Source organism: Suillus subalutaceus, assembly GCF_016647625.1.
Source record: "Suillus subalutaceus strain FC151 chromosome Unknown DFJ58scaffold_229, whole genome shotgun sequence".
NCBI classification, from domain to species: Eukaryota; Fungi; Basidiomycota; class Agaricomycetes; order Boletales; family Suillaceae; genus Suillus; species Suillus subalutaceus.
The window spans coordinates 1-27344 of NW_024540478.1; the positions used below are offsets into that span (position 1 = coordinate 1).

General features: G+C 45.6%; 9 protein-coding genes across 9 annotated transcripts; 5 read left to right on the forward strand and 4 right to left on the reverse strand.

Moving 5' to 3' along the window:
* Positions 1-80: 80 nt before the first annotated feature.
* Positions 81-2766, forward strand: DFJ58DRAFT_868599 (uncharacterized protein; the record flags this gene model as incomplete). Its single annotated transcript, XM_041394242.1, has 9 exons — positions 81-229; positions 343-514; positions 648-690; positions 735-951; positions 1001-1339; positions 1386-1730; positions 1783-2124; positions 2163-2481; positions 2756-2766. Coding segments are annotated over 9 exons (1937 nt in total), but the record flags the coding sequence as incomplete, so codon positions are not given.
* A 1016-nt stretch (positions 2767-3782) lies between these two features.
* DFJ58DRAFT_847551 (uncharacterized protein) lies at positions 3783-4556 on the forward strand (the record flags this gene model as incomplete). The annotated part of the gene is made up of 3 exons (XM_041393481.1): positions 3783-3880; positions 4038-4228; positions 4279-4556. The coding sequence occupies 3 exons, from the start codon at positions 3783-3785 to the stop codon at positions 4554-4556; spliced, it is 567 nt and encodes a 188-aa protein (XP_041236291.1).
* Positions 4557-8365: 3809 nt separating this feature from the next.
* DFJ58DRAFT_847553 (uncharacterized protein) lies at positions 8366-8704 on the forward strand (the record flags this gene model as incomplete). The annotated part of the gene is made up of 1 exon (XM_041393482.1): positions 8366-8704. One exon carries the CDS (start codon positions 8366-8368, stop codon positions 8702-8704), a length of 339 nt encoding a protein of 112 aa, XP_041236292.1.
* A 697-nt stretch (positions 8705-9401) lies between these two features.
* DFJ58DRAFT_630847 (uncharacterized protein) lies at positions 9402-10659 on the forward strand (the record flags this gene model as incomplete). Its single annotated transcript, XM_041381200.1, has 2 exons — positions 9402-9449; positions 10453-10659. Coding segments are annotated over 2 exons (255 nt in total), but the record flags the coding sequence as incomplete, so codon positions are not given.
* A 6070-nt stretch (positions 10660-16729) lies between these two features.
* On the reverse strand, positions 16730-16979 carry DFJ58DRAFT_735750 (uncharacterized protein; the record flags this gene model as incomplete). Its single annotated transcript, XM_041386683.1, has 2 exons — positions 16730-16774; positions 16833-16979. 2 exons carry the CDS (start codon positions 16977-16979, stop codon positions 16730-16732), a joined length of 192 nt encoding a protein of 63 aa, XP_041236294.1.
* A 2602-nt stretch (positions 16980-19581) lies between these two features.
* On the reverse strand, positions 19582-20143 carry DFJ58DRAFT_847554 (uncharacterized protein; the record flags this gene model as incomplete). The annotated part of the gene is made up of 3 exons (XM_041393483.1): positions 19582-19883; positions 19925-19934; positions 19997-20143. 3 exons carry the CDS (start codon positions 20141-20143, stop codon positions 19582-19584), a joined length of 459 nt encoding a protein of 152 aa, XP_041236295.1.
* Positions 20144-20543: 400 nt separating this feature from the next.
* DFJ58DRAFT_735751 (uncharacterized protein) lies at positions 20544-21398 on the forward strand (the record flags this gene model as incomplete). Its single annotated transcript, XM_041386684.1, has 4 exons — positions 20544-20711; positions 20761-20916; positions 20968-21078; positions 21135-21398. 4 exons carry the CDS (start codon positions 20544-20546, stop codon positions 21396-21398), a joined length of 699 nt encoding a protein of 232 aa, XP_041236296.1.
* Positions 21399-22338: 940 nt separating this feature from the next.
* On the reverse strand, positions 22339-22777 carry DFJ58DRAFT_670565 (uncharacterized protein; the record flags this gene model as incomplete). The annotated part of the gene is made up of 2 exons (XM_041382874.1): positions 22339-22619; positions 22669-22777. Coding segments are annotated over 2 exons (390 nt in total), but the record flags the coding sequence as incomplete, so codon positions are not given.
* A 2978-nt stretch (positions 22778-25755) lies between these two features.
* Positions 25756-26514, reverse strand: DFJ58DRAFT_719332 (uncharacterized protein; the record flags this gene model as incomplete). Its single annotated transcript, XM_041384606.1, has 6 exons — positions 25756-25771; positions 25914-26022; positions 26050-26092; positions 26144-26222; positions 26244-26428; positions 26482-26514. The coding sequence occupies 6 exons, from the start codon at positions 26512-26514 to the stop codon at positions 25756-25758; spliced, it is 465 nt and encodes a 154-aa protein (XP_041236298.1).
* Positions 26515-27344: the final 830 nt, after the last annotated feature.

Here is a 27344-nt window from a genome sequence, read left to right on the forward strand (position 1 = left end):
GCCATGGCACCTCCCCTCTCTCCTCGCCGTACACGTGTCAAAAACGCCCACACAACGCCCTGGGCTTGTGCTTCTTGAAGGTAAACAAAAACGACGCACCAAAGCCCAGATCAAGGAGGACAAACAGCGTGCCACAGATGTGCAGGCTGCACAGGAAGCCAATTTGCAGCGTGGAATCGATTGTATTGCAAGCATTGAGGCTGCCATGGAGGTGGAGCAGGGCATCCAGGTGACTGCAAAAGTGAAGCCAGTAAAGCCTCATGCTAGGCCAGTCAAGAAAAAAGACAGATAAGGTAGGTGCAGCTAGTGAACTTACCTCTGGGAGTCTGTCTGTGCCTCCAGCACCGGCTCAGAGTCAAGGTGGCATCAAGGACCAGGATGCTGGTGATCCGGGGTGAAGGAGATGTTGAAGCGGTTAGGAACGAGGTTGCAAAGCCGCCGAAGAAGATCAAGAAGGTGCATGAGGCAATCGGTGCTACAATCCTTGGCAGCGATCAGCGAGTCAAAGGGACTGGTACTGACAAGAAATGAAATCCTTTACCATCAGTGAATTTATCTTCTCACCATCATGTTGATGCTCACTGAATCCACGCTGCGCTTTATGACCTTGACTTGGGCACTTAGTAGTAAGAAATTTGGTTTGACAGGAAAGGTCAACAACTGGCGCACTCACATGGAACCTGAAACAAAGTCAAAAGTGTCCCCTGTCGTGAGACCTGAAACTGAACCTTCAGGTGGCTCTGTTTTGTCAGTGACAACCCTGAAGACAAGTCAGACTGCAGCAACCATGGTCTCGCTTGCAAAAGACCCACCCCTTTCCTTGACGGATTGTCAGATGATTCTGTATCGGACAATGGCGAGGATGGAGGCAATGAAGAAGATAGAGATGGGGACAATGAAGATTTCGAAAAGCACCTGTCTACTGATATAAAAGGGAAGCTGGGAATGAAGGTGAGTCGCTCGTCTTCGTTTGATGCATACTCACATCAGTTTGTCTTAGTCTATCATACAGATCGCTGAGAGTTCAGATGGCGGATTGTCCGATGTTCCTGTATCCACGCCATTTAATCTACTGCCATTTAGTCAACAGGCTGACATAGTAAGATTTGCTCTGGAGCAGGCCCGGCAACCTCGCGCAGTCTCGTCCACGAAGAGAACGATTGAGGAAGCCGAGTTGATAGGCTCCTCCGAAGACAACAATCAAGACGATGAGGAGGAGGGGGAGGAGGAGGAGGAGGAGGAGGAGGAGGAGGAGGAGTTCGTTATTGACCCTATGTTAGTCAATGAAGAATCTTCCTTGATCACAAGGGTCCCCGAGCAAACGCGCACTACTACAAAGGTAAGTGTTTTTTTATGTATCTTTATGATGCTAATATATACTCTAGACTAGTGTGACAGTCGCTGGCACCGCGAAACCGAACCCACCCAAGAAACCGAAATTGGAACCGGTCCTTCCGACAATCTCTGAACCCAGCTTGATGTCTGCTGACATGGCGATGAGGCCCAAAACTGGAAGTCAGTGGCGAAACACGGATCTCCCACCAATTATGCTGGAGGACAGTGCATGGCACAGGAGCTTTATCCCAACAGTTTTTCTTTGGGCAGGCGCCCAGCCAAATTTTTGGTCCATCGAGGCCGAAAATTTACTTCCAGCACTCCAGGCCATTTTTAATATTGCGTTTCCAGGAACAGATTACAATGTTCAACCAAAAGGCCCTATTATGGGCTTGGTATGTCTCACTCTTATTTTCATATCCGACTATTTTAATTTTGCACCCGAAGGTGAATCAATGCCTTTGCTCCTGGCACAGCAATTTCAGATCAACAGCAATTGCCCTCGTCACTAATTTTTTGGCCACTTCCAAAAATAACGAGACTGATGATGATGATGACGCTGACTATGAACAGGAACTAGCGGCAAGTCTTCTTGAGAATTGGGCTTTCCTCTATGAGGATCCAGAGAATCGCGACCCCAACAAGATCTACCGGTTGGTGTTCATGATAGAAATGATCGAGTCTGCTCACATCAACGCAACTGCTGGATTCCTCGATGTACCGGCACTCGACACAGACACACTACAAGTGAAGGGCATGCAAGCTATAATCGCTGCGAGTGCTGCTGCAGTAGGTCGTGTCTGTTAATTGATGGTTTGTTTTTGCAGCTCGAACGCGCTTTCAATTTCGCCGCAAAGCCAAAAAACTTTACCGATGACTTCAGCACTGGCACCAACAGCGTGAAGGGCAGCATTAGGGCCCGCAAAACACCCCTGAAGCGCAACAAATCAACCGGTAAAGACACCACTACAGCATCAGCCTTTTTGGAGGCTAACTGCGGCTCGGCGACATCGGAATATTACGAATCCCTCAAGAGGCGAGGGGTGAAGTACACGATGGATACAATTGCCTTAGTGCGGAAGCGGCAGGAAATGGCCCAAGATGCTCCTTCTCAGCTAAAGCCGATGGGCGGATGTGCCCTGCTCTGTAAGTCATTTTTACTTGATATGTACTCTACTGACTGCGTGTCCAACAGAATACTTCTCGGCTTCGTCCCTCTGTCCTGCATCATCTGTCATTGTATTAACACATCTTTGTTGTAATTCCCCCGCCTCCTGGACCAGTAATTCGAGCCATCTTTCCGTATTTTTGGGCTACTTCTAGATTACTTTTTGTCTCCATTTTTCGCGCTTTTGAACCGCTTTCTAGATGCTTTTTGCCTCCACTTTTCGCGCTTTTGGACTACTTATTTTCAATTCAGACAGTTTTTAATGTGCCGTTTCACGCCATAAAATAAGTTGTTAAAAGTTGAGAAAAAGTTGAATTTGAGGTGAGAGATCTACTGAAAAAAGCAGCGTTCACTTTTGTTGCCTTGACATGACGTCCCACTGTGTCGTGCGAAAAAGTTGGCCATAAGTAGGTAAGAAGTGAACTCATGATTTACTGATGCTTGTATTTCTGAAAATCAAACAAATAAGAGTTAGTCAGCGCATATAAGACTCGAAGAAGACGATTTACCCCAAGCTGATCTGACGTCAATGTCCTGTAGTGGGCATTGAACTCGTTTGTTGAATATATGCACACAAAGCAACAAAGTCACGTACCTCTCACTACTTGAACCAGGACAAGACAGGGAAATTGTGACTTACTTGTTGTCAGCCCACTAGCTAACACACAAGGAGAATAAACTCGTGGATATGCAGAGGACCGTCAACAGCAGCAGGAAGATGGTGTGGAAGAAGGGAAGAAGAAAAGAGGGACCTCAAACGTTGGGGCAAATACTTTGTATAAACTTTGGGGATGTGGCACATTGTGCAATTACAGCTGTTTTAATATATGATGGGAGTGGCATCATTTTTTTTGTAAATTACACAAAATACAATTTAGCCTCTGCCGCATCATGGCATTCTGCAAGATCAGCAACGATGTCAAACGAGCAGCCATCTGTCTTTATGAGCACAACTTACTGAACCTCCAGGACATTCTTGACTGCTGCGGGTAGGGAACTGCACAGGTATGGGTATACCCATGCGGGTGCGGGGTATGGGTATGTGTGGGGTACAGGTACAGGTCAGGCATTGTGACACCCATACCCCTACCCGTACCCTTGCACTGGGTTTTGATTAAAATAGAAGGCCACGCAATGCGTAACATTTGATTTACTAAAAATAGCATTACCATACAGTTGCAAACAGTCAAATTTTAAACAAAATGGTGCTACAATATTCTACTAGCGTGACACATCCAGCCCTGCAAATTTTCATCATCCACTAGTACGACCACCCACCATGCAGCTCAACAATACTCTCGCGGCTACAGCAAAACATGTCGTCAAGATGACCGGCAAAGCGAAAGCCGCACTTGAAGAGAAAGCTTCTTCAAAGAAGTGAAAACCTGATGGCAGTGGAGATAGCGTTAATTCACTGCCAAAGAAGGCAAAAAAAAAACCTACCAGTTGAAAACATGACTCCAGCTAATAACACACCTGTGGAAAAAGATGGACCAAGGACAGCATTGCTGACTTCACCTCCAGCTGTGAGTAGGCAGGCTGTTGTGCATACAGAGGAGGAGGAGGGGGAGGAGGGGGAGGAGGAGAATGTGACTCCACCTCCAGGTGTGAATAGACGTGCCGTTGTGCACACGGAAGAGGAGGAGAATGTGTTGCATGAATATATTGACCTAGACCATAATGGCCCTGTTGATGACGTCAACGAAGATCCTGAAGACAAGCTGAGTAAGTCCAACGACCTATACATTATCATCGCATTGATTGAGCATAAACAGAGCGGTTAATGAAAGAATGGAACTCACCGGTTTATGCATTTTTTCAGCCAACACCACAAATTTTTGAAGTCGCTGACCGCTGTGCACACGAGTTCAAGCGCCAAGCAAAGGGTTGCAAGGTCAAAGTGCGACACTTCCTCGATAAGGGCGATGCACGATCCACAGGCAACATGCGGAAGCATGTGCGCTTGTGCTGGGGAGACAAAGTCTTGAAAGCTGCAGATAGTGCAAAGGATGCAAGGGAAGTGCACAACAAGATTGTCGATAGTATCCTGTGAAATGGATCTATTACTGCATCCTTTGAACGCAAAGGCAAAGGTAAAATCACGTACTCACACTGTCAACACACTCGCACAGAAACAAGGTATGAACATATTCCAGTCATAGTCATAGTCACAGGAGTCTGACAATGGCACCTTCAGGGCTGAAATTGTGCGTTGGGTATCCGAGAGCCTGTGTCCATTTGATATCGTCAAGGATCATGCATTTCAGTCACTGATGAAAACAGGGAGGCCAGAATACCACATACCTTCCCCATCCACTGTCTCTCGCGATGTGCGACTCGTCTTTGCACAGACTCAAAAACAGGTTGCTAAAATGTTACAGGTGAGTGTTTTTTTCGTTAGCGAACAATCAAAAGTTAAAAACATACCAGGAATACAATGGCAAGATCAATTTTACTATGGATGGTTGGACATCACCCAACCATTGCGCATTGGTAGCATTTTCGGCCCACTTTGAGCACCAAGGGGAACCACTAAGTATACTGTTAGATGTTATTGAAGTTGCAACGGTGTGAAACTTACCAATCTAGTGTGTGTATATGAACTAATGAGACCACAGTCCCACACCGGCGAAGAGCTTGCGGAGACGTTTGCAAAAATGCTAGAGGAATTCAGTATATCAGCGAAGGTATTGTTCAAACTGAAAAAAAAAAACATACATGCAGCTAAACACATGATGCACAGCTCCTCAGTGTGACTTGTCCAACAACGACGCAATGATTCGTGAACTGAGTGGTAAGGTACTTGAGTTTGGTGGAGGAACAACTCATACTAGATATTTCCTCCACACCATCAATCTGGTGGCGAAATCGCTGATCCGAGAGTTTGATGTGAAGACAATGGACACCAAGAATGCCGATCATGAGCTGAGAGACTTGAGTACAGGTATCGAGGAACAGAATGCAGGGATTGGAGATGATGTAGACAACGACAACGGATTTGTTGATGAGGTTGAGCTGTTGGACGGTCAAGAACGAGTAGTGCTAGAGAAAGATATCTGACCAGTCAAATTAGCGCTTGCCAAAGTAAGTGCCATCAAACTGTTAAAAACTCACCATTGATCCCAATCCACATCCCAGTTGCGCAAACTCACATATAAAATCATCCATTCGACTACCATCCTCCTTCCTGCATGGAATAGCATCCTCCAGGACCTGGCGCACCCGCAAACGCTCATGCCACGTGATGTGGCGACTTGATGGAATTCGACATTTGATATGTTGGACTATGCCCTTGAGCATCAAGAAGCCGTGAATGCCATTACTCAATAGCGGGAGTTGGGTTTGCGGAAGTCTGAGTTAGAAGATCATGAGTGGCTAATGCTAGGACAGCTGTGAGATGTACTGAAGGTCAGCGCATTCCTTTTCGGTCACACTGCATACTAACATTGTTTGTTTGCATCTGTTAGATCCTAAAGGATGCAACACTCTACTTCTCATGCACAACACCCAACCTTACGACCGTGATCCCAGCAATGGATCACATCGATAATATGCTCACATTCTACTCCTACAACAGAAAATATATACTCTCAATCTGTTCTGCAGTTCGGCTCGCTAAGAACACCCTCAACTGCTATTACCAGCTCACAGACAACTCTGTGACATATTGAATCGCAATGGGTATGTAATGTTCCATTTTTGTTTTTGTTTTTAAAAGATTGACATATATATAACTCTAGTCTTACATCCACAGCATAAACTAACATACTTTAAAGCAGCACAATGAGAAGACAACTGGATCAAAACGGCAGAGAGACTTGTGCATGAAGAATTCAAACATTCGTACTTATTGATCAACGGCGGCTCTGATGTGGAGTCCAAGGATGGTGTCTTCGAGTCAAATGACAATGTACAGATGGTATGATTTGTTTTATTCTTTATTTCACATCTGTACTAAATAATTCTTAGAGTGATAATATCTTTGACAACCTCCCAGCGCTTGCACCCCAAAAACCTGTTAACTCAGACTCCGAAATCGACCGGTACCTCAGTATGGATGTGGAACATGTCGCTCACCCTATCGCTTGGTGGCACAAACATCAGAAGTCTTTCCCCCGGCTTTCACGCATGGCTATCGACTATCTTACCATCCCTGGTATGTAACTAACTTGTTTAATGCACTGCAAGCTTACATTGGCCCACAGCAACATCTGTTGATGTAGAACAGTTGTTCAGTTGCGGGCATCTCATCTTGTCACATGTCAGAAACCGTCTGTCAGCTCAGTCGACATGCGGACTTCTTTGTCTTGGCCTATGGAGTGAGTTGGGCCTCATCGAGTCTGATGACATGATTCAGGTATCAAAGCTCCCAGATGTTGTGGGGGAAGATGAAGTCATGGCTGATGGATGGGACAGTATTTCAGACTAGCTTATACACTTGTTATCTCATAGTTGTAATTCACAGATACCCACCAGTCTGTTATGTAAGTACCCATCGAAAAACCCATACCCGCACAGCGGGTGCGGGTATATCTCTGGGTGCGGGTACAGGTTTGACTGTTGATACCTGGGGGTATACCCGTGCAGTTCCCTAGCTGCGGGTTCTCACAATGGACGTGGTACCATGTCACGGTTGTCTTGAGGCTGTTGAGAGACACTGGTGATGTTGCCAATCACCTGAGGGGATTTTGTGGCCATGTGCATCGTCTGGAATGTGAAGACATTGAATATCTCCTAGAACTTGTTCATGACAACCCCAACTACTTCCTTGATGAGCTCGTCAGCCTCATGAGAACCAACCACTTCATATCTATTCATTTCACCACTGTCTTCAATGAACTCGAATGTGCTGGTATGAGCCAAAAGAAACTAAAATGTATTGCTTCGGAATGCAATGAAGAACTCTGTGCTGCATTTGTAGCTTGCATGTCTCAATATGATTAGTGATGCAGAAGTTGAGTCCTGGACCTTGGTTCGGACCGAACCTTTGGTGGACCGGACCGTGGGTTCAGTCTGGTGTTTGAGGGACCTGGTGAACTGAACCCTTGGTCCCGTTCTCTGTTCAACACTGCTTGGTCTGTCTTGAACCTGTTCGAACGTGTCCGAATGCTGAATGCAAGTACATATTTTGGAAGCAAATTACTACTGAACATGATCTAATTATAGCTCAGCAACATCGTGCCACCAATAAGCTGATGTTGTTACCAACTTACCATCAACGTCGGATATCTTTCAAGCAATAATGTTCAATGTCAGGTATCTTTCAAGCAATACTTCAAGCAAATTTTATTCATTACTACTGGTAGCGTGATCTCAGTGGTTGATTTTGTGTACTCTGCGCCAAATTTAAAGCAAGAAATTCAATATTGTGAGTTCCCTAGTTGTTTTTCCCCCTCAATATGCAGGCAAGTGACCAGAGTGCTTGACAAAACCAGATGAGTTCGCCCTTGAATGCGCACTCTGTGCCTTCATTGTGTACATACGCACTTCATCATGCTTCGTGCTTCTCAACGTGCTCCATCGCGTTTCAATGCACTTCAATGCACTTCAATGCACTTCAATGCACTTCAATGCGCTTAAGCGCACTTTCACCATTTGCTGCGCATGCACGTGCTTGAGTGCGCTTCAGAGGTGCTCGGGTGTACATGTAATAGCAGAGAGGTTAGGGATTTCTTAAGCGAGCCTCATGGTATCTTAGTGAGCTCGTTCCTATCATATAATGGACCCTTGTTGTGTATTTTTCCCTCAGTCATTCTCTCATCCTTCCTTTGGATAGTGGCTGAGTGCAGTATACACCGCTTTTACTTAGTTTTGTCAGGTTATGAGCCCTGGTTATGCTAACTAGCCAGCAACCTCTCAGAAATGACTCATGAGATTGCGCACCTCTCAGACATGACATCCTCCACCAGCGACACCCTTGCAACCCCAGTCCTTACAGGCCCAGAGAATGTCCAGCTATGGAAACTTCGCATCACTGGAAAACTTTGCCGAGAGAAAGTACTGCGCATTGTCACAGGTGCAGATCCTGATCCAACCATTGCCACTACTGCTCCTGCCACTGCTCCTAATGTCTCCACTGCCTCAGCCTCTTCTGCCCCACTTCCATCAATCACTAGCAGTAGCACGACAGACTCATGGGCCACGCGCAATGAAAAGCACATGGTATCATCCAAGATCATATCTCAGACGTGCTCCTCATGAAGACAGAAGCATGTGTGACAGCAAAAGTGCTTTTTGACGAACTTGCAACCATTCACAATACGTCAAGTGTCGCCAATGCCTTCTATACCTTTGAACAACTCATTGCTTTGAAGTGGGATGGTACTGTGCAGACTAGCGACCACATTGCAAAGTTTCGCAGTCTTGAGTCATGCCTAACAGGCACGCACTTTGCAATTGATTCCAGAATCATTGCATTTGTGCTTATGTGCTCCTTTCCTGACACCCCTGACTGGCACACCTTTGCCTCCTCTGTTCTCAACACCATCGCAGAAAAGGACCTCACCTTCAATGCAATTGAAACTAGAGTCATTGCAGAGGTCGCACACCAACCTGTTGATACCTCAACTGCGCATACTGCTGCAAGTGCAAAACCTGAGACATGGTGCGCGCTCCATCAGACAGCTACGCATGATACATGTGACTGCAATGCAATCAAGGAGCAGAGCCGCGCACTCAAGGAAGGAAAGAAGCCAAACTGGGGAGATAAGAAAAGAAGGATAAGGTAAAGAAAGCGGACTCACCTGTGGACTCGGACTCTGAAGTAGACACCAAGAGCGCCACAGTTAGAGAACATGTACATATCTCTAAGGCTTTGGCAAAGCGCGTTCAGGCTTATTCTGTGTCTGTCACTAAGGATTGTTTGGACATCATCATCGATTCAGGCGCCTCATCACACATGGTCCCACACCGCACTTGGTTCAAACCAGGAACATATCGCGCTGTGGTGAAAGAAATAGTAATCAGCTAGATATACCAACTAACTTACTAAATCTAAATGGGTGCGAGTGCAGTACTTCGACCCAAGGGGACTGCTATTGAAGCACTTCCTTCGAATAGTGCGAGGGAAGAGAAAGGAAGAACTAAGCTCTATGGCCTGAGATATCTGACCGACCGAAGGTCCGAGTCCGAAAATGTCCGACGCGATATGGGATACCGATGGTACACCTGGCGTGAGATACCGATGCAAGATGCCGATGCTAGATACCGAGGCGAGGTGGGGAGTCTGATGCCGATGAGCGGCATGTAAGTCTAGGCCGAGGAAAGAGAGTCCAGGTATAACTAGGTATGACGAGGTAAGACTAGGTATGGGTTGCCGATGTAAGACTACCGGTAGCGGTCCGGATCTTTACAAGGCCTAGGTAAAGAAACCTCAGATAGAGTGCACTTAGAGCGGTCTAGGCACATCCGATGATAAAAAGCAAGGGGATCTATTTGCATAATTGAGGGCTAACTAAGGTGACTCCTACAACAGTACCAGGTATGTACAAGGAAGGGAAGTAAGGGATAATACGAACTTGAGTCCTATTTATCTAACTGCGTGAACGTCTGGAATCGCACAGGCGAGAGTAGTAGCGAAACGCGAGGTACTCGGGTCAATATGTAATAAGGCTCGCGAGTGCTGCAGCCATGGGAATACATGTAATAACGCCAATGGAGATAGGCAGACATGGGTAGGACATGGGAGGATTTGGTACCGATGGGACGGAACGGTCGGCTGAGGTGCGCGATGGCCGATTTGATGAGCAAGGGACGGTTAAGACAACCCTGGCTCTTCTGTGAGAGACCGAGGCCACGGATCCGTATTGGCTGAGTCGGACATAGACCGGTGCGACACAGGTGAGTTGAGTGAGTCGAGACTTTGCAAGGAAGTGGTGTATGGGTTTGATGGGGATGTCTAGGCTGCTTGACTCCTATAGCGAAATGGGGTTCTGCAAGGCTAGCCCGAGCTTGAACACCACAGCGCAATCCATCCAGTGCGCAAGATCAGTTTCAGTGATGACTCCACAGTGGACGCAATTGGAAAAGGAACTGTTACTTTTCGCACCACCATAAAGGGGCAGATATATGATGTCAAACTATCTGATGCACTGCATGTACCGGCCTTCACGATATCACTCATATTAGTTTCCAAACTTGTGCACCACGGACTGTCCAGAGCCCCTTCAGTGACAAATCCCGTATTATACGGGTCACCCGACCTACATAATATCCCGTGTAATACGGGCCAGCGGATTATGGGCCGATGTTATGTATATACCCGATGTTGACGGGTGGGCCGGGAGGAATATTATTTCCGATGGAGACGGGTGGGCCCATCTATGCTGATGTTATATATATCATCGATGATAGCAGATGGGCCGGGAGAAATATTATTATGGAGATGGGTGGGCCCATGTGGGTAATATGTAGAGTAGGATTGACATATATTATAGACCTGAGGAGAGATGTATAGCAAAAAGTATTATATAGACGGGTGGGCCGACGTATCAGTATTATTTTGTAGACGGATGGGCCAAGGGAGCGGTGAAATATTTATTAGATAGACGGGTGGGCCGATGTAGGGAAATATTAGATAGACGGGTGAGCCAAGGGTGGGGTGAATTATTTATTACATAGACGGGTGGGCCGATGTGGGGTAATATTAGATAGATGGGTGGGCCGAGGGTGAGGTGAATTATTTATTACATAGACAGGTGGGCCGACGTGGGGTCATATTAGATAGATGGGTGGGCCGAAGTGCAGAATTTTACATAGACAGGTGGGCCGATATCGGGTAATATCAAGTACCAAGTACTAAAACCCAAAACCCAAAACCCAAAACCCAAAACCCAAAACCCAAAACCCAAAACCTGAAACCTGAAACCTGAAACCTGAAACCCGAGCCCTGAACACCCAGACTCGGGACTCAAGAGACTCAAAACTCAAAATTCAAAACCCAACTGGAAAGTCATACATTTTTACGAGTTAAGAAAATTCAAATTTAAGATGATATACATTTTTGTCATCTGGAAATACCGAGTACTGAGTACCGAGACCTGATACCCAAGACCCGAGATTCGGCACTCGGTAGTCAGTGAAATGAGTACAGAAATACATAAGATACTACACATTAGTGTCAAATTTTGACTTGTGAATCACAAGTCTCGAGTCTCGAGACTCGAATCACCGAGTACTGACTACCAAGTACCGAGTACTGAGTGCCGAGTGCCGAGTGCCGAGTGCCGAGTGCTGAGTGCTGAGTGCCGAGTGCCGAGTGCCGAGTGCCGAGTGCCGAGTGCCGAGTGCCGAGTGCCGAGTGCCGAGTGCCGAGTGCCGAGTGCCGAGTGCCGAGTGCCGAGTGCCCCGATGCTTTCGGGTATTAACACCCAGATAGCCCTTGCTCTCAGGGGCCTGTCAGAATTTAGATCATCTCAAACAGATGTGATTTGAGTGAGATATGAACAAAATACTATATACCGGGTGAATTTCAGCATTGGAAGTTTGATGCTTTCGATGTTTTTGATGTTGGGTCTTGATGCTTTCGGGCATTAACATGTAAATAGCCCTTGATCTATAATTTGAGTGAGATATATGCAAAATACCACACACTGACTACCGAGTGCTGAGTGCCAAGTGCCGAGAACTGAGTTCCGAGTGCCGAGTGCCGAGTGCCGAGTGCCCCGATGCTTTCGGGTATTAACACCCAGATAGCCCTCACACTCAGGGGCCCGTCAGAATTTAGATCATCTCAAACAGATGTGATTTGAGTGAGATATGAACAGAATACTATATACCGGGTGAATTTTGGCATCAGAAGTTCGATGCTTTCGATGTTTTTGATGTCTGGTCTTGATGCTTTCGAGCATTAATATGTAGATAGCCCTTGATCTTAGGGGTGTGGCAGAACTCACATTGTCTCAAATAGATATAATTTGAGTGAGATATTTGCAAAAAACTATGTATTTACTGACTACCGAGTGCTGAGTGCCGAGTTCTGAGTTCTGAGTTCCGAGTGCCGAGTGCCGAGTTCCGAGTTCCGAGTGCCGAGTGCCCCGATGCTTTCGGGTATTGACACCCAGATCACCCTCACTCTCAAGGGCCTGTCAGAATTTAGATCATCTCAAACGGATGTGATTTGAGCGAGATATGAACAAAATACTATATACCGGGTGAATTTTGGCATCAGAAGTTCAATGGTTTCGATGTTTTTGATGTCAGGTCTCAATGCTTTTGGGTATTGACATGTAGATAGCCCTCGATCTCAGGGGTGTGGTAAAATTCAGATTGTCTGAAACAGATATAATTTGAGTGAGATATATGCAAAATCCCATATACTGACTACCAAGTGCTGAGTACCAAGTGCCGAGTGCCAAGTGCCAAGTGCCTTCGAAGTCCTGAGTGTCCCGATGCTTTCGGGCATTACCACCCAGATAGCCCTTGCTCTCAGGGGTCCATCAGAATTTTGATTATCTCAAACAGATGTGATTTGAGTGAGATAGGAGCAAAATACTATATATCAGGTGAATTTCAGCATTGGAAGTTCAATGCTTTCAATGATTTTGATGTCGGGCCTCAATGCTTTCAGGCATTGATATGCAGATAGCCTTCACTCTCAGGGGTCCTTCAGAATTTGGATCATATTTTCGCATCAGGAGTTTGATGCTTTCAATGATTTCAATGTGAGGCCTAGATGACTGTGTTCATTGACATGTGGATAGCCCTTAATGTCAGGAGTGTCACAGAATTCATATGGCCTCACATGGACATATGAGGTAATGTAGGACATTCTCAACACATCAGGAGACACATAAAAACACATCATAAGGCACTACATCATGTCTTCAATAGTCATACCTATGTGTAGTATGATAGTGTGATCTTTAATATACTGTTCAGGCTGACACTCATCAAGTATCACAGGTCTATTGTACAGACTTAGAATAAAATACAGTAGTCTTAACTTGATAGTCATTATACGATAGTCTTCACTTGATAGTCTAATATGATTGTTGATTACTACATAATACATAAGCTGTGAGGGTTAGGATTATTATGGAAGATATGACAGTCATGGTTATTAAGAAAGCTTATATTATGCCTAGCAAGTTAAGACTATTGAGTTAAGACAATCATATCCTTAGTCTAGTAAGCACTGTCAAAGCTTGTGACCTTCTGGTAACCGTGTGGCAAAATCATATTTTGCTGATGTATATATCTTGTGATTGTAACTTTCTTGCACCAGTGCACAGTGATTGCCTTGAATTTCGAGTTTTTTTGTATTTAGAGATACATACCACTGACAGATACTGTTTCAGGGACTGGAACAGTACACTGGAAGCCAATCTATCATATTATACATAGGTGTGATCATAGCAAACCTGATGCAGTCCCTGATGATGTGTTTTTATGTTTCTCCTGATGTTTTAGAATTTTTCCCACACATGGCTGACAACAAAAACATTGAACCTGCGAAGCTCAGACACACCCAATAAATTGTATTTTGCTCATATCTCCCTCAAATCATGTCTGTTTGAGGCAAAATATGATCCCCAACATCCCTTCGATAGTATATGCAATATATAAGGATACTAGGACAACAGGATTTATTCCTGTTGTGCTATGTGCTTACCCTTGGTGCAAGGCCTGACATCAAAAATCACCCAATATGTAATATTTTGCTCATATCTCACTCAAGTCTTATCCGTGTGAGACGATCTGAATTGTGACAGGCCCCTGAGATCAAGTTCTATCTGCTTGTGAATGCCTGAATGCATTGAGGCTAGACATTGCAAACATGGAAAGCATTGACCTTACAATGCTGAAATACACACAGTATATGGGATTTTGCTCATATCTCACTCAACTCTTATCCATTTGGGATGGGCTAAATTCTGCCAGACCCGTGAGATCTAGGGCTATCTGCATGTCAATGCCTGAAGGCATCGAGGCTTGATATCAATAACATCAAAATCATCAAACTTCTGATGGTGAAATTCACTTGGTATATAGTATTTTGCTCATATCTCACTCAAATCACATCCGTTTAAGATGATCTAAATTCTGATGGGCCCCTGAGAGCGTGGGCTATCTGGATGTTAATACCCGAAAGCCTCGGGGCACTCGGCACTCGGAACTCGGCACTTGGCACTCGGAACTCGGCACTTGGCACTCGGAACTCGGCACTTGGCACTCGGAACTCGGAACTCAGCACTCAGCACTCGGTAGTCAGTATATACATAGTATGGTGCAAATATCTCACTCAAATTATATCCGTTTGAGACAATGTGAATTCTGCCACACCCCTGAGATTGAGGGCTATCTACATGTTCATGCCTGAAAGCATCAAGACCCGACATCAATAACATCGAAAGCATTGAACTTCTGATGCCAACATTCACCCGGTATATAGTATTCTGTTCATATCTCACTCAAATCACATCCGTTTGAGATGATCTCAATTCTGACGGGTCCCTGAGAGCGAGGGCTATCTGGGTGTTAATACCCGAAGCATCGGGGCACTCGGAACTCGGAACTCGGAACTCGGAACTCGGCACTCGGCACTCGGCACTCAGCACACAGCAGAAAAGCTTGATTGCAACACTGAAGGCACTGAGGTGGATGAGGGAACACCTCCTGACAGTGATTGAATGCCTGAACGCATCAGGGCACTCAGCACTCGGCACTCGGCACTCGGCACTCGGCACTCGGCACTCGGCACTCGGAACTCAGAACTCAGAACTCAGCACTTGGCACTCAACACTCGGGACTCATTCACCCTGTATCTTGGATTGTGCATATATCTCACTCAAATCATATCTATTTAAGACTATCTAAATTCTGATGAATCCCTGAGATCTAGGGCTATCTGCATGTCAATGCCCGAAAGCATCAAGAGCCGACATTAAAAACATCGAAAGCATCGAACTTCTGATCCCAAAATTCACCCGGTATATAGTATTTTATTCATATCTCACTCAAATCACATCCATTTGAGATGATCTAAATTCTGACGGGTCCCTGAGAGCGTGGGCTATCTGGGTGTTAATACCCGAAAGCATCAGGGTACTTGGCACTCGGAACTGGGAACTGGGAACTGGGAACTCGGCACTCAGCACTCGGCACTTGGTACTCAGAACTCGGCACTCAGCACTCGGTAGTCAGTATATACATAGTATTTTGCAAATATCTCACTCAAATTATATCCATTTGAGACAATGTGAATTCTGCCACACCCCTGAGATCAAGGGCTATCTACATGTTAATGCCCAAAAGCATCAAGACCCCGACATCAAAACATCGAAAGCATCAAACTTCCAATGCTGAAATTCACCCGATATGTAGTATTTTGCTCATATCTCACTCAAATCACATTTGTTTGAGATGATCTAAATTCTGACGGGCCCCTGAGAGCGAGGGCTATCTGGGTGTTAATACCCGAAAGCATTGGGGCACTTGGCACTCGGAACTCGGAACTCGGAACTTGGAACTCGGAACTCAGAACTCAGCACTCGGCACTCAGCACTTGGGACTCAGCACTCAGCACTTGGGACACATTAAATCACATCTGTTTGAGATGATCTAAATTTTGATGGGCCCCTGAGAGCATGGGCTATCTGGGTGTTAATGCCTGAAAGCATCGGGGCACTCTGCACTTGGCACTCGGCACTTGGTACTCAGCACTCAGTAGTCAATATATTGTATTTTGCATATATCTCACTCAAATTATATCCATTTCAGACAATCTGAATTCTCCCACACCCCTGAGATTGAGGGCTATCTTCATGTCAATGCCCGAAAGCATCGAACTTCTGATGCCAAAATTCACCCGGTATATAGTATTTTGCTCATATCTCACTCAAATCACATCCGTTTGAGATGATCTAAATTCTGATGGGCCCCTGAGAGCGAGGGCTATCTGGGTGTTAATACCCGAAAGCATCGGGGCACTTGGCACTCGGAACTCGGAACTCGGAACTCGGAACTCGGAACTCGGAACTCGGAACTCGGAACTCGGAACTCGGAACTCGGAACTCGGAACTCGGAACTCGGAACTCGGAACTCGGAACTCGGAACTCGGAACTCGGAACTCGGAACTCGGAACTCGGAACTTGGAACTCGACACTTAGTGCTCAGCACTTGGTAGTCAGTATATTTCATTTTGCACCTTTCCCAAGTACATACCCTTAATTTCAGAATGAAGTCCAGATGAAATACAATGAAGTCCGAAGGACTTCCGGAGACTGGCTACTCTGATGGAGTGCTGGAGGACTTCTGGATGAGCACAGGAACCTTCCGGAGGAGTATAGAAACTTCTAGAGAAGTACAGGAAACTCTGGAGGAGTTTCACCTGCTGCATAGGGTCCGAAGATAAGACTTCTGAAGGTAAGCTTCCTAGATGGAAGCACATGGAGGAGAGACTGCAAGGGACAGAGTCCAAAGCAGGATCAGATAGGAGGAGTGGTCCAGAGGACAGGATGTCTGAAGGTTGCGCCATCTGAATGTTCAGATGTCCACAGGTTAAGATGTCCAAAGGTTATGATGTCTGAAGGTCATGATGTCCAAAGGTTACAATGTCCAAAGGTTTTGATATCCGAAGGGTAAGATGTCCGGAGATCCAAAGGTCCGGAGATCCAAAGGTCTGGAGGTCAGCAGGAGTGGACAGGATTATAGGACAGGAGAATAAAGGCTACCATGGACAAGGTCTGGAGTAGAAGCAAACAGAGGTAGGCTACACTTAGGTGGAGTCGGAGATAACAGGAAGTAGACATAAGTCTTGGAAAGACAGGAAGTGCCAGAAAGGCAAAGGTCCAGCTTAAGGAATCAATCCTTAAGCTTGGATAGAGATGGAAGGACAAATCCAAAGGTTTGGAAGTCCAGCCTAAGGAATCCTTCAGGTTGGACTCGGATCTCAGTACACTTCACTTGATTTTTGATATCCAGGACTCCATAGTCGGAACTTGAGTCTTGAATCTCGGGTGCCGGGTGTCGGTTGTCGGTTGTCGGTTGTCGGTTGTCGGGTGTCGGGTGTCGGGTGTTGGGTGTTGGGTGTTGGGTCTCGATGGTCGGGACTCAATATTTGGGACTCGTTGGTCGGGACTTGATACTCGATTGTTGGGATTCAATGGTCGGGCATTGGGTTTCAGGACTCAAATCTCGGGCTTTGGGACTCGGGTTTCAAGACTCGGTAGTCGGGACTCAATGGTCGAGTGTTGGGATTTGATAGTCAGGGCTCGGATATTGGTACACTTCACTTGATTTTCGGTAGTTGGAACTTGGCATTTGGCATTTGGTAGGCTTGGATGATGTTGGCTTTCAAAGATCTATTATCATATATTGCTCAATGAAATACCAGACGATCGGAAGTGTGCTGGACATCACATATTCATTTGTCGAGACCCGGGTCTTGGAACTCGGTACACTTCGCTCAAGTTTCCACTTCACCCCTTTGCAAGGCTCCATGCCATACTACATCATTAGATGACTTTGAATTATTACCTCCATGATATACAACTAGCTGAGCTCCATCATGTCTACAATTATCATTCTCCTGGGCCCACCGTTTATATTATATACCCCTACGTTGGCCTACCCGTCTATGCAATATATGTCTACCATTGGCCCACCCGTATATAATAAATCTTTCACCGCTCCCTCGGCCCACTCGTCTACAAAATAATACCAATATGTCGGCCCACCTGTCTACAAAATAATATTAATTCGTCGGCCCACCCGTCTAATATGATATATATCTGGGCCCACCTGTCTATGTGATAACAAGCACCCTTGATGTACCCGGCTATTTGATACATATCTACCTTGGTACACCCATCTACATAATATCCAACTACCTCGGCCGATCCGTCTATTGAAAATTCATGTCCATCGGCCCACCCATCTACTTCACATATTCCCCACCTGGGCCAACCCGTCTCCATCGGGAATAATAACACTCCTGGCCCATCCGTCACAGTCGAGGATATATCTACCTTCGGCCCATGGTCCGCTGGCCCGTATCATACGGGATATTATGCACGTCCGTTCACTCGTATAATACGGAGATATGTTACTGCAATATGTGCTGTCCATGCATTGTCATGCATGGTATGTGATCCATACCATGACATATACACAACAGCAGTGACAAGGAAGGTAAAAAAACACCAGACTGATTCCTATCACCAAGTTACCTTATCATTTTTCATTCATTTCTTAGCTAGTATTTTCACTTTCAAACTTCACTCCTACTTTTTCTATGTATTTCTATTTTGTTCCATGAGATTCTATCTCTTTCTATTTTTTCTAGGCACATTTAGCCACCAGATTTTTCCTCAAGCTACCAAGCATGTTAGTAATCATGTCATGTGACTAGGAAATACTCTGATTTGTAAGGATTCAACTTGACTCATCATGTTTGGTCATGATTCGTCATGCTTTGTAAAACTTGCAACTGTATTTGTAATCCACTTTGTAATAAGGCTGATTCAGCACACCTAAGGACTTGGTTTGTAAGCACATTCTTACCAATCCATGTGATGACTCATGCTTTCACTTTTCATTCTTTGTAATACTACACTTCATTTTGTATGTACATTAGTAGACAAGCTGACTCAACACAAGTTTGTAAGCACATTCTTACAAATATATGTGATGAATCATGCTTGGTAAGATGGCCTCCCAAAAGGTATATAAGGAGCCCATTTTCACCCATGCAATTTAAGCTTCCCACTGTAACTCTTTTCTCAAACTGTGTGAGAACCAGTAAGATCTAAGTGCAGGCCATTCAGCAGCCTTGATATATTCAGGTTATATACTACCTTACAGGGGTTGACTATATAACAAAGTACAGCTACCTAGCTAAAGTTCATCAGCACTACTTTCCTCTCTCTTTTTCAGGAAGGGAGACACGAATCACGAGACACACTTCACGAATACACAGGCACACACTTGCCAAAACACGTACAAACTTCACACTCAGTATTTCGAGACCACAAGGTTTAAACTAACCAAGGAACAAGAAGGAGAATATTGAAAGACATTCCTCCCAAGAACTCAGCATGTTATCTACCATGAAAACTAGAAAGTCATAGACCGTGTACTTAAGGACTGGCAAGAAGTCTTATCCTGTATAGTTGTGTTGTCACTATATATGCATCATATATAAGACCCTTAAGTAACAAGACACCATGGCCACGTTCTTCAGGCTCATCAGTTGGTGGATGGCTCTTCGAATTTGATGGGCCGGCGGTTGGGGGTGAAGGCGGCGACGCCAGCTGCTGATACTGAAGAGTGGAGGTGAACAGCAGGTGTCCTTTGATACGGGGATCATCCACCTGGATATTTGACCAGACTGGCGAGCTGATCAAGCCAGTTTCATTGTCGTCCAAGTGCTTGGTCAATTCTGCACCAGCAGACAAGATCAAAGGGGCAGGACTGTCACACCTTCACTGTGCTTCGTAAATATGCTGTCTGGAACAATAATTAGCGATGACAGGATGGAAGAAAAACACTTACCAGTGCCTGACCCATCTCCATCGCGATGCCCAGGTGCTGTTGATCAGCTGGTTGTAATTGCCTGGCCCGCACAAGAAGGTGTTCAACCTTATCAGCAGCATCACTGAATGCCTTGTTAGCAGCGGTGGAGAGTTCAGAGTGCAACATTTGATAGCAAGTAATAGATTGCGGCGAAAAACAGTACTGGCAAATGTGTTAAAAATTGACAAGGGACGGCAACAAACAAAACACAATAAATCCAAGTTTGCTGTGGTGAGTGGCAGCTGATTATGTCATATCTCCATTTTCATCATAGCTGCCCCGCATTGTCAAATGTATGGAAGTCCACAAATGTGTATTGGATAAATATCCAGTGGCTTCTCAATGCTGTGGAACACCTGAAATTACCGTGGCCAAATCCACTTAGGGACAGTCTGATTAGAAGCACAGAGGACAATGTAGGTATTGGCAGCATGCTCCTGGCAGCTTCGGGATTGGGATTAGCAATTGACTTCAAATTCCGACAAATTGCATTTATTTAAAGCATTTGTAACTGTTGAAATACATCATGTCTAGCCAGCCAGAGTTTTCTGTTGACTTGTCAGACCTTACAAACATATTTGAATATGCTGGATCTCGTCTTCTAGCAATTCACATCAAGCTAGAGAAGACAAAGCTCAAACTCTCACCAAAGGCTCGCAACACTGTCAGCAGGTACCTGAATTGGGAGGCAGAGGTAGGTCAACTCGATGCCAACTGTGACATCCAGCTTACATATCATGAAGGCATTTACATTGCCTTGGATCGGCCTTTGCAGCGGCATATCTATGAGCCTGCCATTGTCACAAAACCTCCGGTATCATATCAGCATGGTTGCAATGAAACAGCTCTATATGGTGGCAAAATTCAAGGACATATACGATGCATTCATGACCTTGAAGGTAATGCCAGTTGGACCTTGGATGAAAGGTCACATTGCAAACACCTATCAGCATGCTTGGTGGAAGGGTTCATTTGCAGACATGCCTGATGAGGACCTGTTAGGCTCCTACCTGAATTGCGTCGAACTGAAGGCAATGATCGCTGAGCATTATGAGCAATTGGTAAGATGAGAATCGCCCCTTTCTGTTCAGAATAACCTAGCTCAAACTCCTTATAGCCTGAAGGAATAGGGTTGGTCATGCCGGCAATGTTGATCATCCCAAAGTCCACACCAGTCACTCAGCAATTGTCCAACATCACCGGCAAGGTAGAGCATGAAGGACATCATATTGTCAAAATGTTGGAAGATAAGGTTATAGAGGCACAAATAGTGGCCGCCAGCCTCCTCCAGATGGAGAGCGCGCTGGGTGAAGATATTATGGCGGCCATCCCTGCGACAGAAAAACTGGCAAAATTTCTGAAAAGGGAGACCAGTCCATGAATGCTGGGCAGAGAAATCAGCCCTATGTACTGTACAATATATCAATTGATTATGCATCAGCTCATGTGCTTTAATTTACTTCACACCATCACATCTTAAAGCTCCGATACTCCATCTGAGAATATAAAACATGATCAGAAAGCCTCTCCCTAATTGTACCATGGTGTCAAACACAGAATTTGAAGGGCATCTTGCCTTTGATCTATCTGACATGGATAACACATTGGAATATGCGGGCTCTAGACTTCTGGCCGCCTGGACCTCTCTGAACAAAGAGCTTATTAGATCAGCGAGGTTTTGCAGTGCTATAGGTGAGTACCTCAACTGGGAGGCAAAGGTCAGTTGTGGCGATCGCTAGTGCATCATTATACTAATCAGTGCAGTCATTTATCCTGCCTTGAGTGGCCTTATGTGAAAAGTCTTGTGTTTGCCTGCTGCTGGCCAGGAATCTGAAAATCTTCCTTGGTGTGCTCTGCGACAGCGACACATATGAAGCATTTATGGAGATTCCGGCTGAGCCCTCTAGCACCTGGATCAGGGGTAGTATGGCAAAAACATACAAGTGGGATTGGTGGAATACTGCCTTTCAGGACTTTCCTTCCGGTGATGTCGCAGGATTGCTTCGAAGCACTTGCAATCTCAGGGATATGATGTTTGATCACTTCGCGCAACTTGTAAGTGTGCCGTTCTATGTCCCCCAGCAGCTAAATGAACATGTCTAGGATGGCAACACTTGTCAGAAAGGATTGGAATGCCTGGAATTGTGAGAGAGCAGCGGTGGAAACATGCTAGATTAGATATCGCCAGAACCCTGTAGAAAAATGAAATATATATAACATTGTCTTCCGAGGTTTGACACTATCGCTGGCTGGAACACAGATTCCAGGCGGGTATTATCTCACAGTGACAGGTATGTAGTGGAGGTGGTATTTACATGGACCTACAATTGAATATGGCCTTCAGAGCAACACGTAGCCCTGATCCGGTCGAATGAACATCTGGCCTCTGCATGTAGGCGTTGATAGATTTTGCTTTGTCTCACCACATAGGCTACATGTCCTTCCTTCTCTTCCTGCTTGGAGATAGTTAGGAGACCAATCCATTCCTCTGCCTTATAACTAAAAAAGGCACATGTCCAATCTATTTCATGCCGCACTAGCAGCAATTCTTCTGCCCAACAATCTCTCATAGCCTTGGTGCGGAGCCAATGCACACAGTAAACTATGTCGGCGTGATGAGCGGTGAGACAGTTGACTGGCAATCCACATACATTCATTCAACCAGTCACTGCCATCAGAGTCCCCTTGTACATCTATGGACCAAAACCAAGCTAATGTATTGTTCCTCTGCCCCCGAGAATTGGGATTGGCAACAGCAGTGTGAAAGAGTAATAGTGACTAGGCTGTTAGAAACTAGTGCTACTTATCCAAATAGGCGCAAGCGTAGTATTCGACCCAAGAGGACTGCTATTGAAGCAACTCCCTACTAATAAGCAAGGGAAGCAACAGCGCAAAGGGCTAAAAACCTATAGCGACCTAAGACCAAAACCTAATGAGTAGCACTGTGGCGATCAGCTACAAGTGAGTTCCAACAGAGAAACATGCATATAAGCGAAAGGCGCTATGCAATGTCTGACTAGCGACAGCGAGAAGGAATCAAAGGGAGCGAGAGCAGGAAGTAAGATAAGACAGTGCAAGTGAAATGCCTGGTAGTGATTAGATTGTAGCGCGACTACCAATAGCGATCCCGACATTGCAAAAGTCAAACTTATGAGGGAACTTTAGCGACGCACACTTAAAGCAAGTCAAGCGACACACAATCAGAGAGATTGGCAAGAGTGGAATCGATTGCACCAAGACTAAGATATAGCAACTAAAGTGACTCCGACACCAGGAAAGGTCCGTGGAAGGGAAGTACTGTACTGTATGTGCGATGGGTCATTTTATAATACTGCATAAGGGTTTGGAGTTGCGTAGGCGAGTATAGTAGCGACACTGGTGAGGGCATGATGTAGCGACATGTAATAAAACATGCAGCGCTGCAGAACATGAGGATACAGGTAATAAGACCTGCGACTGATCAGTAGCAACATGTAAGGACTAATAATGCACCAGTGGACATAGGTGGACATAGGCAGGACATGGGAGGACGGAATACCTAGGCGTTAGACTGGGTAGCGTGCTATGGGAGAAAGGTGGTTCCAAAGCAGATAGCTTGGGAGTTGATAGCGCTGGTGACTAGCACTTTACTCTTTTCCTCTAGGCAAGGCAAAATATGCCTATGACTGTTAAGACTGTACTCAAGTAGTATCGGATCCGAAGGGCTTCGGCCTCAGCTCGTGCGCTGTGCCCCTTTCCCGAGTCTTGCCCCTTATTTCAGAGTCTTAGAGTATCGCGTATATTGAGACGGATAAGTCTCGTAACGGATCTGTTATGGCTTCCGGATATCGAACGTATATAGTAACGGCTAACCCGGATCGGATCCGAACTAGAAACTAACAGGCGAGGACTGTCCGAAGACAGAGACGGATATATAGACTATAGGAATCAATCCTAAGTCTCGGAGTAGACAAGAGTATTGTACTCAAGTCCGGACGGATAACGGAGGGACTTAGAGTCCAGACAGAATGAGTGCAATCTAAGATGATATTCAAACTGATCTACTATAGTCTACTATAGCGCATGTACAAGTGTTTATATACTACGGATAACTAACGGAATGATCAATAAGCAAAGGCGCGAGGCTATGTATGAAGTATAAGCAAAGTATGTGTACAGCATATTGGTAAGTCGGATGGATAACGAATCATAACCAGGAATGAAGTATAAGCTAAAGTGGATCAGTAAGTGTAGCAGATCAGTAAGCATAATGGAAGTAAAGGATAACCGGTATACCAGTGTACAGGAATGCCGAAAGGAGATGAATGATAGTTAGAGTTATATGAACAGGACATGAAATAAGAATTAGATCGGATCTGTGGACCAGACGACGGATATGTCCATTGGATCTGGATCGGATCTGAGATCCGGATCTTCGGATCTGTACCCGGGAATATGGTATATGACAATGACACTCATATGCGCCTAGCACTGGTATGATTGTCACAGTGGTACTAACATTGAGATGCTCCTTCAGCAAAGTTGAGACCGACACTTTGAATAAACACTAGCGTTGATGCTGACTGCCCTGTCCACTGAATGAACTTGAGCCCATGCTCTGGTGGACTTTGCCTGTGACTTCACAAAGTGGACAGTCTTCCAGAAATAACTGCCTTGTCTGCCAAATGCACTCTGATATTGTGCAGGGCATCATTGGCCTGGCCTTCCCAGAGGGTCAGTTCCTGCTCCACCAAATCAGCGACACTGAGTGAAATACATCTCTCCAGTCCCAAATTTGAAGGCAATGGAATGGCAACCTTCTCTGGCTCGAACACTCTGAGCTCCCCCTGCATTTCATCATCTGAGTCATCTTGAAGTATCACCAGTTCCAGTTCCATGATCTGTATCTCATTGTCGCCCAATGCATCGCCAAGGAATATCCCGCCGGCCTCCACCCAGCGATCGATGTCCTGCTGTAAGGAGTCCCACCAGCGCCCAAACTGCAATTGCTGTGTATCTGATGGCCAACGTCCAAGCTTCCTGATGTCCATCTGAAGTGTGACCTGGGCCTCCTCGACAGTAAGACCTTCTGCAAGCCATGTCACCGCACCTCTCCAGCGAGCTGGCCCTGCCCGCTGGCCTTGCACCATTAACAACTGCAATTCCTGCTGCTTTCTCATCGGCACTGTCACTACATGAATACTGGCCTGCCATACAAAAAGAAACCCACCTTTCTGCAGTTGGACTTCATAAATATCCATTGCCATTGGATCACGGCAGCGCCATTCTTGTGCCATTCTCTCTTGGGCTTGCCAATCTCTTGATTTATCATCATTGGCAGTCTTGTCAAGCTTCTCAAAAGCCAGTTGGCTCTCAGCAGCCCCCTTAAGAGCTTGCTTGTATTTCCAGCAGAGGAACTTGCCTGTATATTCAGCTTAGAACATTATGAACATGAGCAATACAGGACTACCGACTCATCCTGATAATTTTCATGAAATTGCAGTCATTCATTTGGTAGTCAAGACATTCTTTCCAATGTGGAGTACCCATTCCACACTCCAATGGCAAGATGATGTTTAACGGCGCCCACAAGGTCTCCATGATCTCGCTGTCGATTCGAGCTGCCCCCTGTATAAAATTCGAAGCATATCTGACATAACAGTGGTCTTGATGGCCATGGACATGCCAAAGTCCAATTCCTGGGATAATATCCAACTCCTTGTCGAGTTGCAGGATAGGACTGTCGGCGATTTATTCCTTCAGATGCTTGTGGTACTGACAGTTTACATCGTAGAATGTCAGTGCACGGCAGATTCCTTTGGTGTTCAGTTTCAAAGCCTCACACAATGCATAGTCCATGTTCATCTGTCTAATGGCAGTCGGCAATGTGAAACTTATGCTGCAGTATTTCACACACCTTCCTCCCTTCTGAAAATCCACCATTGCATGTGGAACAAAACAGCCATGCCTTGCGCAAGCGCACCCACCGATACCTGTGGCTTCCAATCTATGACGAGAAGCATTTGCTTAATTAACGGCGCAATGGTTATTACACTCCGAGCGTTGAACTGCTTCCTTGGCAAGGGATAAGTGCTCCTTGTAAATGAGATCACCAACCATAAAACCATGGCTGTCCATGAGGGAGACTTCATCTGATGGATTTGCAGAATGGAGATGTTCCACCTTGAAGTTGCCGTCCATGACTAGAGATCTTGAATACAGCCAACTCAGTGTTTCCATGTCACACTCATTGCCCTCAGCAGTATCTCCTGTTGACAACGAGACATTGATGCCCGGCTGGGGACATGCTGGACAGAACAGAGCCAAGTCGCCAGGTGTGGCCTGTTTGTCCTGATGGCTGAAGCCATTCCATCTCATGAGATTCAGCTTCCGCCATTGTCTTGCCACCCTCATGAGCTCTTGGTAGCGGTCCTGCATCCACATTAATACTATTGACATGGATGGCAAAGTATCAATGCACTCACCGGGACAAGATGTGGAAAGACACTGGTTGTCATCCTCCTCAGCTTGCTGTAATAATTCATTGCTGATGTCCCACATTCCAAGTTATCCAACAAGAAGTCACATAGGGCATCAAATGTGAATGCTGTCTTTGGTTCTAAGAAAGATGCCGGAAACAAGCCCATTGTTAAGACTGTACTCAAGTAGTATCAGATCCGAAGGGCTTCGGCCTCAGCTCGTGCGCTGTGCCCCTTTCCCGAGTCTTGCCCCTTATTTCAGAGAGCTAAAGTATCGCGTCTAGTGAGACGGTTAAGTATTGTAACGGATAAGTCTTGTATTGCAATGGATAAGTATTGCAACGGATCCGTTAAGACTTCTGGATATCGAACATATAGAGTAACGGCTAATCCGGATCGGATCCGGACTAGAAACTAACGGGTGAGGACTGTCCGAAGACAGAGGCGGATATGTAGACTATAGGAATCTATCCTAAGTCTCGGAGTAGACAAGAGTAGCATACTCAAGTCCGGACGGATAACAGAGGGACTTTAGAGTCCAGAGGGAATGAGTGCAATCTAAGATGATATTCGAACTGATCTACTACAGCGCATATACAAAGGTTTATATACTACGGATAGCTAACGGAATGATCAATAAGCAAAGGTGCAAGGCTACGTACGAAAGTATAAGCAAAGTCTAAGTGGAGCGTATTGGTAAGTCGGATGGATCACAAATCATGAACCGGGAATGAAGTACAAGTAAAAGCGGATTCGTAAGTGTAGCGGATCAGTAAGCAAAGCGGAAGTAAAGGATAACCGGTATACCGGTGTACAGGAATACCGAAAGGAGATGAACGATAGTTAGAGTTATATGAAACAGGAAATGA